Source organism: Actinia tenebrosa, unplaced genomic scaffold (assembly GCF_029948245.1).
Source record: "Actinia tenebrosa isolate PJP-AT-01 unplaced genomic scaffold, QUT_ActTen_1.0 PGA_scaffold14__42_contigs__length_11649687, whole genome shotgun sequence".
Taxonomy (NCBI): Eukaryota; Metazoa; Cnidaria; class Anthozoa; order Actiniaria; family Actiniidae; genus Actinia; species Actinia tenebrosa.
The window spans coordinates 10,264,046-10,280,110 of NW_028292574.1; the positions used below are offsets into that span (position 1 = coordinate 10,264,046).

At 38.4% G+C, this 16,065-nt stretch overlaps 4 protein-coding genes across 7 annotated transcripts in view; 1 reads left to right on the forward strand and 3 right to left on the reverse strand.

Moving 5' to 3' along the window:
- Positions 1–16,065, reverse strand: part of LOC116296537 (tRNA (cytosine(72)-C(5))-methyltransferase NSUN6) — a 50,386-nt gene that overhangs the window by 17,240 nt on the left and 17,081 nt on the right. For 2 of the 3 annotated variants that reach the window (XR_004197137.2, XM_031704567.2), the window contains exons 1-5: positions 2,973–3,081; positions 1,982–2,155; positions 1,185–1,380; positions 766–922; positions 166–367 (exon numbers count right to left, since the gene is read on the reverse strand). Coding sequence is in view for 2 of the 3 variants with exons in the window: in XM_031704567.2 (XP_031560427.1) it covers positions 166–367; positions 766–922; positions 1,185–1,380; positions 1,982–2,155; positions 2,973–3,050 (807 nt within the window). In the remaining variant the exon portion in view is untranslated. Of the gene's footprint in view, positions 1–165; positions 368–765; positions 923–1,184; positions 1,381–1,981; positions 2,156–2,972; positions 3,082–16,065 lie in introns of those variants that run through there. The other variant, XM_031704568.2, reaches the window with a different exon arrangement.
- On the forward strand, positions 181–9,041 carry LOC116296540 (zinc finger MYND domain-containing protein 12). Of its 2 annotated transcripts, none has more exons than XM_031704572.2 (8): positions 181–305; positions 3,564–3,705; positions 3,781–3,952; positions 4,382–4,551; positions 6,551–6,673; positions 7,017–7,140; positions 7,457–7,602; positions 8,124–9,041. In XM_031704572.2, exons 2-8 carry the CDS (start codon positions 3,625–3,627, stop codon positions 8,235–8,237), a joined length of 930 nt encoding a protein of 309 aa, XP_031560432.1. In that variant the 5' UTR covers positions 181–305; positions 3,564–3,624; the 3' UTR covers positions 8,238–9,041. The 2 variants fall into 2 exon arrangements, with proteins under 2 accessions (XP_031560432.1, XP_031560431.1); XM_031704571.1 differs by lacking the exon at positions 181–305 and adding an exon at positions 3,301–3,476.
- On the reverse strand, positions 9,094–11,449 carry LOC148911486 (uncharacterized). The gene is made up of 3 exons (XM_089029516.1): positions 10,395–11,449; positions 10,075–10,311; positions 9,094–9,986 (listed from the first exon to the last, which is right to left on the reverse strand). Exons 1-3 carry the CDS (start codon positions 10,637–10,639, stop codon positions 9,794–9,796), a joined length of 675 nt encoding a protein of 224 aa, XP_088885642.1. The 5' UTR covers positions 10,640–11,449; the 3' UTR covers positions 9,094–9,793.
- LOC116296546 (QRFP-like peptide receptor) lies at positions 13,167–14,274 on the reverse strand. Its single transcript, XM_031704579.2, has one exon. It carries the CDS (start codon positions 14,242–14,244, stop codon positions 13,192–13,194), a length of 1,053 nt encoding a protein of 350 aa, XP_031560439.2. The 5' UTR covers positions 14,245–14,274; the 3' UTR covers positions 13,167–13,191.

Genomic DNA, 16,065 nt, shown 5'->3' on the forward strand with positions numbered 1-16,065 from the left:
ATCATCATCATTATCATCATCACCGTTATCATCATCACCACCATCATCATCATCATCACCATCCATCATCCTCCTCCTCCTCACCACCACCACCATCATCACTACCATCATCATCATCATCATCATCATCATCATCATCACCATCACCATCATCATTATACTGACCTTGTTATCCATCAGAGTGGCAAGATGTGTTGTTTTACCCCCTGGTGCAGCACACATATCCAGTATTGTCTCTCCAGGCTGAGGACCAAGAACATGTCCTGTTACAACTGACGGCAGGTTCTGAGGGAATACCAGACCCGGTAAGACACCACTCAATGATGGACAGTCATATAAAGCATTATTCATCTGTATGGCAACGCCGCTAGAAATAAAACCAAACCAAAAATCAACCAAAAAATATAGCAAAATGGGTCAAATAGGCATTGAAGTTTTAGAGCTAAAAGAGTATTACAATATGTCTATTTACTCATGACACAAAGCTGCTTTATGATGCTAATTACTATCGCATTCATTCCTTAAATTGTGAGGTCAATCTATGGTACTTCGATTAAATGACGTTATTGGGAAAATGGGGGAAAATAATCTAGTAACCCAAGGGAATTGAAACTACATTTCTTTGAGTAGTTTTTACTCTGTTTATACTAGCTGACTGATGTAGATGTCTTACTTGGGAATCCATTCATCGTCCCCCCCCCCCCCCCCCGCCCTGCTCCCCCTCCTTCTCCAGACCCATTTGAAAATTGCAGTATTAAATATTACCTGATATTCGAATTGTCACAAAAAATGTCACTCCTTGACATGAGCGCCGTTCCATTACCAACAAACATCTTTCTTCCTTCATAAGGCTTAGCGAATCCCTTGCGGCAGCCATTATCAAGGTCTGCATACACTGAAACTTCATCTCCCTTTTGTATTCCTGTAAAATATAATGGGAAAAAAGTTTCTAAATGATTTATATAATGCTTCGCTCCTCTAGTACTATCCTTCTGGAAGTCCAATCCCCAAATCTTTGAAGGGAAAGTTATGTCCCTCCACACCCCTTGGAATTCATCCCCCTAAAATATATATACCCTCCTCAGACTCTTTCAACCCCTTTAAATTCCAATCCCCTGCATAATATACCTTCCGCAGACCCTCCTTACCCTGAAATAGCATATATTGTTAACTTATTTGCGTACCTGGATGAGCACCCATGACTCCAGGCGCAAAGACATCAGCACCTCTTAGAACGGCCGTCCCACAGATGGTGTCTACTATGATCTCCTTTCTGGATGGCGTCATGTCATGCGGTCCTGTTCCTGGTATGACAAGGACATCTGGAAGAGAATGATGTGGACGGACTACTGGACAGTCCTGCCCTTTTGATTTGTATTGCTACATTAAATAAAAAAAGGAAAAAATAGTTTGATAGTTTAATATCAAATTTAATTTGGTGAAGGCTAAGCCCGGGGGGGTACTCCCCTATATTCACTATACGGGTATGTGCCGCCCAACAGGGTATGGTTTTCAGCGATTCTACTCTGGAACAGGGTGTATAAAATCAAGCTCGCTCTGGAACAGGGTATATGAAATCACACTCTCTCCTCTCTGGAACAGGGTATATCTAATCAAGCTCGCTCTGGAACAAGGTACATGAAATCACACTCTCTCCTCTCTGGATCAGGGTATCCATTTTCGCAATACCAGAACAGTTCATGATTTTCAGCAATCTTGCTCTGGAACAGGGCATGAATTTCAGCAATATTTTACTCTGGAACAGGGTCAGGGTTCAGAGGGCTCAGCGGCACAACCCTACCCTAAACGGGCAAGAGTACCCCATAACACCCCACTGAGAATTTGAAAAGGATATATTAAGTAGTTCCAGGAAATATCCATACTTCCCACATAAAATGAGTGGAATTTCCTAGGGGTGGGGAGGATCTGAGGAGGCATATATTGTGTGGTTCATGTTCAAATATAGGAAACTTCCACTTACCATGTAAAGAAATTTTTCCAGCTGCTTTTTAGCATCTTCAACAGAGATCTTACAAGTATTAACTCTTACAGTTGTAAATAGTGGTGGTATAGTTAGACATTTCAGTAGCAAATCAAACCAGGAATCTTCTTCATGATTCGTTTTACTTGTTAAGCTTTCCTTATGATCTTCATCCTGTATAAAAATGACAGAATAAACCCTTTAGCTTGGGTTTAAGGTTAATCTGTTTCAAACCACATATTATTCCCTAGAGTATGATTCCTTTCTTAATAGTTGCACATGAGAAGACACATGAAAATGATCCATACATTAATTCAAACAAAGAACCTTTATCTCAAGAGAATGACTAGTGGGCTGAATTTATTGGAAATCATTGCACCAAAGATAATAAAGGATTGTTACTGGTTCTATTTATATGCTTGAGAAGGATGTAATAGCTCATCAAAAGCAGAGAATGGCCTACTACAAACTTCAACCACCCTGTCTCTATCTATCTATATCTCTCTCCACACACATACACCTACTTGCAAGAACGTAGTCATACGATATTAGAACATTAGTAATTTAGTGAGAAAGGAATACATTAAAAGACAAAAGAAAAAGTTCAGCTTCAGTGACCTTTTGTTTTTTAATATAATTCCTATTCCACCAAATCACTAATGTTCTATTTTCGTATGACAACGTTCTTGCAAGTAGGTGTACACAAAAATATAGCTTTTTCATATAGACTTTTCAATGCTTATTGTTCAAGAAACTCTCAATCATATCTAACAAACATAATGAAATTTATTTATAATATAATTTCATATTTCGACACTAATATTGACTGAAGACTTGGCTACGGATTAAAGAATAGTTTAAAATGCCCGCCATTATTTTCAGTCATTCCCAAAATTCAAATAAAATTTCAACTCCAATCTTTCCTTCTAAAATCTGGTTTTTTAAGGGTAAAACACAAATATATCATTATTAAGTGTATTTATTAACCTACCTCTATTGATTTAAAAGAATTCCGTAAGAAATCTTCAACTTCGGGTGAAGAAAATTCCAGTTTAGTAAAGCAAGACATGAGGGAGAAATATGGCCCTCGACCCAGTCTCCGCGCTACTATATCTTTAAAACTAGATTTATCATAAAGTCGTTTAAAACAATTCATAAAGCAAAAAAAGCCTTCATAAAGATCAAATAAAAACGTTTATATAATTCTATTCGGTTATTTTTTGCTTTTTATATTAAAAAACACCTTAGAAAAGATCCTATGTGCCCGCAGTGATAAGGCTCAGCTGTTTGTTGCTACTAGCAACGTAAAGAATCACAAAATGGCGTCCGAGAAGAAGTGACTTTCTCTCTTTATTTTGCGCGATTTTATCATCGATATTCTCAAAATGAACACTATAAACCCTTTAGCGAACCCCAAAGGGGTTAAATTATGCTGTGAGCTCTGCCAGAAGCCAGCTTTTGTCCAGTGTACTGAGTGCCGAGTGACTTATTATTGGTAAAGTTTCAACGTGTGAAAAACGAGATTTTTCTGTTGACCACAGTGTTATTTTTCTCTCTTAATGTCTCTCACCTTGTATTGCAGTGGTCCTGAACACCAGAAAGCCGACTGGCTTGGTATACATGAAAAGATATGCCAGTTGTTGATGGCTCTTCGTTCGCCGATTCCTTTTCTTGGGTCCGAAGAAGAACGACAAAAACGAAAACACAAACAAATTTTACGAAAGGTAATTAAGAAAAATCCTCTAAAAAATGATAATATAGCAATATCGAGCTTTATTATTGTGATTTTTTTTATTTAGCAACAAATGATAGATCTTTGCCGTACAGAAGGACAGAAGTTACTCTTTGAGGGAAAGTACGACAGAGCGGTACCAGCCGCGCTGCAATCGCTTAAATTTTCTATTGATATATATGGTCTGAGTAGTATTGAACTGGTTCCTTCATATCTTATCCTTGGTGAAGCAAGTATAGGTAAGGCTAGAGGCACTATAAACCAACCACGCTTGCTCCTTGACACAAGTGTGTGAGGCCACTGAGGATCAAACTATGGACCTCTTGCTTAGCAGGCAGCACACAAACTAACCAAGCCACACTTGCTCTGCAGGACAAATGTGAGGTCACTGAGGATCAAACTATGGACCTCTTGCTTAGCAGGCAGCACACAAACCAACCAAGCCACACTTGCTCCTTAAAACAAGTGTGTGAGGTCACTAAGGAACAAACTATGGACCTCTTGCTTAGCAGGCAGCACACTAGTCAAACAAGCCACACCTGCTCTGCAGAACAAATGTGAGGTCACTGAGGATCAAACTATGCACCTCTTGCCTTGCAAGGCAGCATACTAACCAACCAAGCCATGCCCTGATCACAATATTTAGTGGTCTGTTTCTTGATGTTTAGGACTAGGGAAACTCTCCCAAGCAGAAGAATATCTTGCACAGGCTGAATGGACAGCCCTTAAGACCCCAGGATGTGGAGATGATATCAAATCAAGGTTATACAGGAATCTTGGGTTGTTGAATGCTGCTAACGGAGATTATACTGAAGCTTTGACTTACTTTGCTGATGACGTAAGTTCATAGGGCACATTATTATTCTCAAGATCCTTTTAGCCTGGCTGTAATCTTTTCCCATTTCATTCCACAACCATTTCACATGTCTTCTCATGTATAAGCACAAAGAAATGATACTCTAGGGAATGACACATGGTCTGAAATGGAAAATTTTGCATGTCTTCTCATGTGCGACTACAAAGAAATGATGCTCTAGGGAATGACACATGGTCTGAAATGGGAAATTTCACGTCTTCTCATGTGCGACCACAAATAAAAGAAAGGATACTCTAGGGAATGACATATGGTCTGAAATGGGAAATTTCACGTCTTCTCATGTGCGACCACAAATAAAAGAAATGATACTCTAGGGAATGACACATGGTCTGAAATGGGGAACAATACACCTTAGCTATAAAAGTTCTACTCTAAAGGTTTACTCTTTAGTGGAAAATAGCGAAAGTAACGCCTATATTTAAAAAAGGGGAGAAAACTGACCTAAACAATTATCGCCCAATCTCGGTCATTCCCACTGCTTCAAAGATATTTGAGAAGATCGTTTATGATCAACTATACGATTATTTGAATGAAAACCAGTTATTGACGGAATGCCAGTCAGGCTTTCGCTCCCTGCACAGCACTGTCACCGCGTTGCTCGAAGCAACGAACGAATGGTCAGTTAATATAGACAAGGGACTACTTAACGGAGTAATCTTCATAGACCTCCAAAAAGCCTTCGACACCATAGATCATGAAATTCTTTTGTCCAAACTATCGAATTATGGTGTAGATGAAGGCTCACTCAAGTGGTTCCGTTCTTATTTACTGACGAGGTCTCAGCTGTGCAGTGTTAATGGAAGTCTGTCTGAGCCTTGTACTCTGAGCTGCGGTGTACCACAAGGCAGTAATTTAGGCCCACTTTTATTTCTCCTGTATATTAATGACTTACCAAATTGTTTGGCGCAAGCCATAACAAGAATGTTTGCTGATGATACCAGCATCAGCGTTCATGGTAAAAATGTAGGAGACTTGGAACCAAGCATCAACACTGAACTCACTAATATACATCAGTGGTTGTTAGCAAATAAGCTAAGCTTGAATGTAGCGAAAACGGAATTTATGATTATTGGGTCCCGCCAAAAGTTCACAGCGCAATGCGATTCCACTATTAATATTGCGATTAATGGAGCTAGCGTTAAACAAGTTGATCACACCAAATCTTTGGGTGTCACTATCGATAAAAACCTTAATTGGTCAGAACATGTTAACAACATTTCGAAGAAAATCTCTTCAAGTATAGGGGCTCTAAAACGTGTTCGCCCATTTATTTCGACCGATAGTGCCATCCAAATCTACGAAGCCTTAATTCTACCCAAACTGGACTATTGTAGTGCAGTTTGGGATGGATTAAGTGATAAACTATGTGTTCAACTACAAAAGCGTCAAAATCGAGCGGCTAGAGTTATCACAAGATCTAACTATGACATAAGATCTAGCCATCTCCTTGACCAATTAAACTGGGATACACTTGCAGTTCGTCGTAAAAAACAAAAAGCCCTACTAATGTTTAAGACGATGCAGGGACGTACACCAGTTTACTTACAAAACCTTTTCTCCGACTACCATACTAAATACAACCTTCGAAATCATGATCATAAACTGTCAATACCTAAGCCACACACTGAATATCTAAAACGATCATTCAGCTATAGTGGGGCAAAATTGTGGAATGACCTACCGTTAAATATAAAAGAGGTCAAGTCAGTACGAAAATTTAAAACGGAAATTGATAGTTTGTACAGTAAGAAAAGTTGTAACTAAGGGCTCCACGGCAAACATGTAAAACAGTAACTAGCTTTTTAATCGTAAATCTTTACTTTTAAATATTTTTAGGCAATCGACTGATGTTTTTACCGTGGCAAAATAAAGAAGCTTCCTTCCTTTCCTTCCTTCCTTCTTTAAAAAAGTCTATTATTTTCCAATTATTAAATCAAGGCAAATTTTTATTCCATGTTAGATTTATCATTCATCCAGAAAGCATGGCACAGATGACATCCATACGTCTGGAGGATACTTTCACATGGCAAATGTTTTTAACCGACAAAATAAACTAGACATTGCCTTCTCGCTTTATAACCAGGTAGGCATCCTTGTAAATAATAAATAGTTTTTCTACAATTCTCAGTGTTGAGTATCAAGGAAGCAAAACCCTTGAATCATGGTAGAGACCTAACAAACTCTACTCACATGTTATGCCAAGTTCAGGAATCTAACCTGAGACCCCAGAGGTGAGAGGTGAGTGTACTACCACTACACCACCCTTGGTTCACTAATGTATGTGATGTTGAGTCCAGGAATCTAACCTGAGACCCCAGAGGTTAGAGTTGAGTGCACTACTGCAACATCACCCTGGATCCCATAAGGTGTTTGCAGCCCCCTTAACACTACAGTATACATTAATGACCCATGTTATATCCTATCAGGTGACAGATATCTGGTACGAACATCTTAGCAGACTAGTTGGACAGAGGACTAAAACACCAGCACAGCCGTCTGGGATAGGCCCTGCATTTAAATCTGGAATGCCCACAGACTTCGAAGTCTTAGGTAGATAACAAAAGTGAATACTTTTGGCATCAGCTTAATAGGTGGTTTAGGAAGGGGGTGGGGGGGCCAGACTAACACTGAAAGCAAAGGAATCAAAATTAAGTCAAACTTGAACCAATCAGAAGCAAGCATGGAAATGAGAGACTATGATTGGTTGAGGTCAACATCATATTGGTTTTTCTCTCTCCTGATTGTTTAAAGTTTTTTCATCTTAATTTTTGTTCAAGTGGCCCAAGTTAGTGTGTCCGCGCAGCAATAGAGGATATACTATTAATATTAATTATTTTTATTGATTGAAATCAATTGTTATTCCCAGATGAAGCTCAAGAGGCAGAAGCTATTCAGGTTATCCAAGCAATGCTAGACATTCGTGAACAACAGAGCGTACAAAGCCCTTCCGTCATGTACAAGATCTACTTTACTGTTGCTATGCTACACTTCGTCCTTGGAGACATGACAAAGGTATTTACATAGATAATACTATTTTTCTTAACGAGCGCAACGTTTTTTATTCGTTTTGGGTGCAATAATTCATTAAGATTTCTATATGCTTCCATCCTTAGAATTATTCGCTCGCTTCCTCGCGTGCTCTTCTTCCCTTTGTTCCCTTGCGCGCGCTTTTCCATTCGCTCATTCAGTTCTTTTATTTTATCTTTCTTCTTTCATCAGTGCGCCATTTTGTGCGTTATTTTATTAATGTGCTCTTTTTGTTGTTGCTGTTGTTGTTGTCGTTGTTGTTCTCTCGTGAGCCTCGCGCGTTTATTTGTTCATTCAATCGCTATTCAACAGCCACACACACCTCATGTCATTTTCTTACTACATGTAATAATATTCTCTGTAACTTCATTATATACTTTATATCTTTATCCTACAATTCTGTAAATAATTTATACTTTTTGTTTATTTGTGTGTGAATAAATTTGAACTTGAACTATTTGACTCATTCCTTTATTCATTCCTTTTTATTTTCCATTGCTTTTCAGGCGAGAGATTTCGGCATCAAAGCACGCACGTCATGCGAAAACATCGTATCTGGAGACGAATCTCTGATGAAACAAATTGTCGAGTTCCTAACCTCGGTGGAAAAATCCCAGTGATCTTATTTACCCTTTAAAAAGAGCTTGAAAAACTGCCATGTACTTGGCCTGCAATATTAAGGGTACTCCTGAGTTTACGATATCATTGTCTCGTATAGCCTTTTTACCTGGCACTTTACGATATGCAACACCAATTTATCATATGTAAATATAAGGTAGATATATTCACCTATTAGTTTGTAAAAAAAATATTATTTGCAATGAATTTCACGAACGCTGACTTCAGTTTCAAAAGTAAGATGTACCATGATCCAGACAGGAAGTCGTGAAGCACTTCTTCAGGCTATTTTACAGATGTAAAAATTTGGTAAAAAAATTATTTTCCATAAATTGCCTGCACGAACACTGACTTAAAATAGAACATTTACATCATCCTGGAGCGTGTACGTGAGGTAGCTGTTAAAAATATGATCATACTTGATCGAGACGGGAAGTTGTGCGGTACTCCTTGGGGCCATATCACAGATGACAGGCAATATGGTGGGTTAACAGGTGCAAAAAAAAAAAGAATGACTCCACGCGCTTTATCTTAAGATCCTAGAGCCGGCGGGTATCGTACACGGTACGACATACCGTTACATTGAATTGGCTTCTCATAAGAATGGTTATCGTATGAGTGGGAAACATACGGTATTGACTTACATCAGGTAAACGGTACGACATACCGTAACGTTGAAATAGACATTTCCGATTTAGCGGCATATGAGCGGAATAGGCATATACTAGCGGAATAAGCATAAACCAGCGGAATAAGGCTAGAATCATCGTTATGACCAGAAAATTCAATAAAATAATGAAACAGCTTTCAGTAGACCTGTTTTATTTAACTTAAGGTATTTCACAATTAATATCGTTAACACTACCTGTTTTATTAGCTTAACTGACGAGCAGTGTGCTCGAGAATAAGATCTCGTCCCGTTGAAACGCATTTATATAAAAAAGTTGCGTTTACAATATACTAATGTAAATGCTCGCCCTTAAATTTATAAAAGGACTAAGAATGCTAGCATATAATGTAGAATACTACGACGGTTATTATTTTCGAGAAGTTTTCCTTCTACATGGACACGTACGTATCGCTAACATATAGTTGAAATGTGGATGCCTACTGAGATTGTTCACTGCCTGTAAACACTTACTTCCCAACTCTGTACCCTCTCCTCTGCGGGGAAAAACAGGATTTTATTAAAGTTCTCTGTTAGTTCTTCTACAGTGGAAAAGGCTGTGCACATATCCAATGCGTTGAAATTCAGAACAAAACAAGATATTTGAGAGATTCAGTAAACATCTCATGTTTTCGACAAACATTTGTGCTACGCAAACGAAAAAAAAGTAAAAAGTTGAAAAGCTTTTCAAGAAGCAATAGATAAATAATGAAATAACCTTTGTCTTTGCTGAGAAGGTTTCTAAAAGGTACTAGTTAAATTACAGGGAAAGAACAAAAACGTGCTTATGCCGGCCAGAAAAAACATGATGCTTAATGTCTATTTTATTAATAACGTGAACAGAAATCATAAGGCCTATAAGGTGCTAGTCTTCATCTGACGAAGAATCTGTCACGTCAGACCATGGACTGCCCTCCAGCTTTTTAATGCTTTCTGGTGCTCTCGTGCAGCACTTTGGGCCGCATCAAGAACGGCGGGGATTGCTTCGAGTAAGCTGTCCAGTTTTTTCTCTCTGGTGACCTGGGAGTTCCTAGATGACTTCAGCTTTTTACTTGACTTTGAGCTTTCATTGAGAGGTCTTTTCCTGAAAGGATAATAGCAAAATAAACGAGGTTTCATTATCAAATAGGTATGAGAAACGTTCAAAGTAATTATGTCTGCTTATAAATTACCTGTCTTCCATCCTCTCGCTTTCTCTTGTTTTCTTGATTCCTGTAAGGATGTCAGCAGGGTCGTCATTTGGTTCGTTCTTTTCTGCATCTAACACATACTTTGTTTCGCGGTCATTGATAGCTCTGCAAATGTCTTCAACTTCTTCAGTATCTTTATTACAAGTTTCTTCCACACTGGATGCGGACGAGTATTCTTCATCAATTATTTTATTTGACGTGCTTGCTTCACTGGCATTCCTACCAGGAAATAAAAGAATCATCGCACTCCATATAATACCGTTATTGAGAGTCCTTTCTTTTTTGGTCAACAGCATTCTTACCTTGAAGGAAGAGCGTTGTTAAGCAGTTTAGTAGCTCTCTTCCTTAATCGCTCCTGCAACACTTTGTTGGAATTTCCTTCAGCCAAATACTGATCACCTGCTTCTCCCAAAACCTCAACATGCCTTCTCATAAAACTCAAAACACTTTTCCACTCTCTTCCACATGCTTGCACAGCTTGAAGAAGAAGAGTATCTTCGACTTGAGTGTATTTTTTCCTTGGTTTTCTTTGCTCGTTGTTGTCCATCGCGCCTTTCTCACAGGATTAAGAAAAGTGAAAAGAGCCCTAAAAATTTGCATACATAGGCACGTGCACACGTGCACTGGTCGTAATGTTTTTTTTAAATATTTTTGTTTGGTTTCGTGATTGCGAACGAAAAAGTTGCATATATGTTTAATACACTACCTGTTTGCGTCAGTCAACAATGGATGTCCCACCTTTCCCAATGTTTATTGTAGTAACCCTGCTGTCTATCTTTGCAGCTATAAAATTGAGTCTTCAAAGACCACAACGTTTGGTCCCTTTATTTCCTATGCATGTAATAGGGAACCTGCTCATCACACTCGTTGCGCTTGTCTCTACGGCACCAACGGGAGCTATTCTCCTAGCCCGACTTTTTGGTAATTAGCTGCTTAACCATCGTAACAGTGGCAGAGATGTTTATTGTTTAGCACGAAGACATCCACACATCTTTTGGTACATGACCGGGGAAACACCAGAATCCTTTGATGCTATTGTACGAAGAATTGGTATAGAAGTTACCCGTCCGAGACACACACCTCGGGTGCCAACTACAGGTAGAAGAAGATCTTGTAATCTTGACTTATAGAGGTGACAAAAAGTACCATTTTATGAGTACACAACTAATTGTTGACGCAGATGGTTTGGTAGTACTCCTTGTAGCTGGGTACGTTTGCTATATAGTAGCGTTGTCATGTTGTGCTTAAGTATTTCGATCTAGCTGCTATTTTACTGCATATATAAACAAACACAAACATAAGCAAAATTTAGTACTACACGTATTCATAGTAAACAAACGTGTTGCAGATTTCCGGGGCATATGAACGATGCGGAGTCATACAGACGACTTCCTGCTATAGGCCATGGAAGAAGAAGGAATCTACCACGACGAGCAAAGCTGCTAGCTGATGGGGGATACGCTAACGCCCCACCTCTTATCACTCCAAGGCGTATTGCTTACAACAGACGATAACAGAATGCCAACAGAGCGCTAAGGTCGCTTCGTATCCGCGTAGAGCACGCCATTGGATTCCTGAAAATGTACTCAGCGACCTCGGATATTTTTCGACACATGAGGTCATTTCAACCCTTTGTAATAGCAACTTGTGGTGCTCTTGCTAATAGAAGGAAAAGAATTCTAAAAACACTGTAATGTTATATACGTTCTTTTTGATATACTTTTCGGAAAAGTAAAACAAACTGGCGTAACACATGTTTATATTAGTGAGAGCAGAAAAATTCCTAGCTTAATACTGTAAACAAATCTCAAGATATGTTGATACTACTAGCGCTCTAGTCAGTTGTGACTGTTTTGGTGTGTTGAATACAACAGGTGTATGATAAAGTTCATAAGTATATGACGTTTGGGACATTAGTTCTTCGTAGTAAGAGGATTGACTATTAAGGACCATAGTAGTAATACGAAGGAGTAACGTCAGTAACAATAGTTACAAACTTTCTTTCTCAGTTGTTATTTACCTAATAATACATTGTACTAGCTGAGAAAACAGTAAGATAAGAAGTTTTGAAAATTCTATTGGTTATATCTGGAATAAAATAATGATAGCTCTTTTTAATTTATGCTATTCCGGTCGGATTATAGAATGCGGAATATACTTTCCCTATGCCGCTAAATCGGAAATGTCTAATGGCTTCCCATAAAAATGGTTATCGTATGAGTGGGAAACATAGTACTTACTTACCGCACGTACACGGTACGACATACCGTAACATTGAAGTGGCTTCCCATAAGAATGGTTATCGTATGAGTGGGAAACATAGTACTTACTTACAGCACGTACACGGTACGACATACCGTAACATTGAAGTGGCTTCCCATAAGAATGGTTATCTTATGAGTGGGAAACATAGTACTTACTTACAGCACGTACACGGTACGACATACCGTAACATTGAAGTGGCTTCCCATAAGAATGGTTATCGTATGAGTGGGAAACATAGTACTTACTTACAGCACGTACACGGTACGATATATCGTAACATTGAAATGGCTTCTCATAAGAATGGTTATCGTATGAGTGGGAAACATTCGGTACTGACTTAGAACATGTTACGTACATGGTACGACATACCGTAACACTGTAATGACTTCCCATAAGAACAATATTTGCCCTGAAATAGTATTAGAAAAATGACAAGTTCATGAAAAATAAGTGTTTATAGTTTTTTTTAAATCTTTGTTCTCCAACAATAGAGTGCAAACAATATAACCGTGAAACTTTAGTAATACTAAATAGCACAATTTCATGCAAATTCCATTGTTCTTTATTGTTTAATTAGCACTATTTTGTACTACGTGTATTTAGTAATTAGTGTTTCACGGATTAATTGTTTGCAGTCTACTAGTTTACAAACGCTCGGTTTGCTTGGAGCTAGAGCTGTCTGATACTAAGTTACTTTTTTGTCTTATAGAATTGATAATTTATGATTTATATAGCGCCCTTTCTATATGAATATAATCAAAGGCGCTTTACATTGAGAATTACACATTAACAGAAGTAGTCTTCTCTCTTTTCTTTTTTTTTTTTAGTCTAATATTATAATGATATCGTCACGCTTCTCGACCGCTGTAAAGGTCTTTCAGGAAATAAACGCCTTCTTATAAGGAATACATCCCCGTTAACATCACTTTCGAAGGCTTTAGTAATCTCCGATGATGAGGGTTGAGAGCCTAAAAACACCCACGGGCTGATAGCGCAGTTCATGTTCGCTAAAAACGTTCTCCAAAATCGTATTTCGCAGGGAACCGAAGTATAGACCACTTGACCAAAAAAGTACAATCCCCAACAAAGAGAAAAAGAGACAGAAACAGCTAGAAACGTGAACACAGTCTTTTTGCTTGCCTTTCTGAAGTTAAAAATTCTGGGTTGAGATGTGAAGATTTCTTGACGCATTCGAAGATGGATAATGATCGCAAGGTAAAGAAAACAAGTCAAAACTAAAGGAATAAGATAAAATGCGACGAGTAGAAGAGTATAATAAATGTTACGGATTAAAAGATAGTTGTCAAACAGATTTGAAAAACTTGCGCTACAAATAAAATTATCGTTTGGTTTTGGTCTGAGGGTTGTTACCGAAAGGTAAGGTGAACGGGCTAGGAATGCCGTCACCCAGATCATAATAACGACTATTTTTCCATGTCGTGTTTTAGAGACAGTAAAACGCCTTTTCAACGGATAGAAAACCGCTAAAAACCGATCAATAGCGAGAGCTAAAAGCGTTAGAATCGATGCTGTTACAGATACATGATAAATGGATGGCACCAGTTTGCAAAGGATGGATCCTAACGTTCCTCCGATGACCCATCGCGTAGATCGTAAAGCATATCTTACAGCCATTCTAGGGAGGTATACCAGTGTGATGATAACATCAGCGGCACAGATATTAGTGATATACAAAGTAATTGTCGGGTTCATGGTTCTGTCTTTACATGCAGCTGTTATGACAGCGATGTTTCCAATCAATGATACAACGATGATGATACCATAAGTTAAGGCTTTAAAGATTCCAGCCATTTCTGAGTCACCAGAACATTGACCCACCTTGCTCATTGTAACCGTCGAGTTCAACATTTCTGTAGAGTTTATCATGGTAACTGTTGAACCAACACGGTAGGTATGTATAGAATTATCACGAAAGCGGCGCTAAGTATTCAATAACTAATAATGATACTTCAAGTGGGTAAAAATTAAAGAATAATCACTGAATACTTCACAAAGGCGCTAAAAATCCACGAAAGTGCTATTCCAAGTTGGTGAAGATTGAAAATCGTTTTGATTCTTCAAGACCAATGTATGTTTTTGTCAGTTTTCGGCCGAGATATATTTTTCTTTTCTTTTTCTAATAACGGGGAAATCTTATGTCTACTGTCGTGTCTCGCTGTTAGGCGCAGTCAATGGTTACTGAACAGACGTCGATGAGATTAGCTATATATGTTTTCCCGTATTCATGTACTTATGTTTAACCAATAGATATGGGCTATAGTTACAAAGACCGTTATTCATATCGACAGATGGAACAATATATTTCCCCTTATAAATTAAGTGTCGGTGCTAATGCAGATAGTGCCTTGGCTCTAAATTCAAATTTTTGTTGCAGGTGTCATTCCCTAGAGAATAAGATTCTTTGTTTGAGTCGTATCCATATTCATGTGTCTTCTCAAGCACAACCGTTAGACAAAGAAATGATACTCTAGGGAATGACAAGTGGTCTGAAATGGGAAAAAATTACCCCCAAGGTTAAGCGGTCCCTCTTCAATTGTTCTTATTTCAGGGAAGAAACATCTGCTCAAAGATGTTTTTAAAGATTTACATAGAAATAATTTGGCTGGTAATATAAACAAGTATTGAGTGGATTTTATCGCTTTACCTTGCACGAAATGTTTCCTGAATTCAGACCACTTACGTTACAATCTCTTGAGAATAAAACTCTTTTACCCCATTCACACCAAGGCTTAAACATGTTTAAAAGTGGTTTAACTAAACAGGCTTGGAAAACTATCTACGAACACTGCACAATATTTGGTAAAATAATGCATGTAAACTATCCTTTGTCTTGCTTTGACGATAGTTTTTTTTTTTCCTAATGAAAACACAGTTTAACTAAACACGTTTAGGTGTGAATGGGGTATTTGCTTGAGGTGTATTCATATTCATGTCTTCTCATGCGCAACCGTTAGACAAAGATAATACTCTAGGGAATGCACATCGCTTGAAATAGGGGAAACGAAACGAACCCTGAAAGAACCTCTAGTTTTTTGTTGTTTTTTTTTGGGATTATTTATATTGATTAATAAATGACTAACCGAAGACCATACTCCCAGACCCGAATGCTGAAGCGTCGTATGGCAGCGCGAAGCATTTACGGCTATGCCAGAGATTTCGACCCCAACACCGCTATCCCCGGGAGGAATTACAGACTGATCAGGAAGCTCGGCAAAAGCCTAAGGGAGAGGTTAGTCGGCCCCTAGACCATAGATGATTAACCCCTTGCTATGACCAGCAGTCCCGACGTATGATTCACATCATCGAACATTAAACCCCAATCGTCACTTCCTTCCATGTGGGATGCGTTTTGGACAAAAGAACTTTCCATTTAAACATACTGCGCATTCGCAGTTGTTACTTTGTTCGACACTTCATATATCTCTGCATAGGCTCTATTAACTTTTTTTCATTTCGTCCGTTATTTTTTGTTGCTGTCACAAATGAATTGTCCTTCTAGATGGCATTTAACCTATGTCTTCCTACCGGTTACTCTCACTAAACACACAAGTCATTCCTGCTATTCGTGGATCTTGGAATGACCTATCGCCTATCGCCTATCACAATGACGACGACGTTTTTTGAATTAGGTATACAGTCAATGTCTAACGTTGTCCACCGAAAAAAGACATTTACACATTTACACAT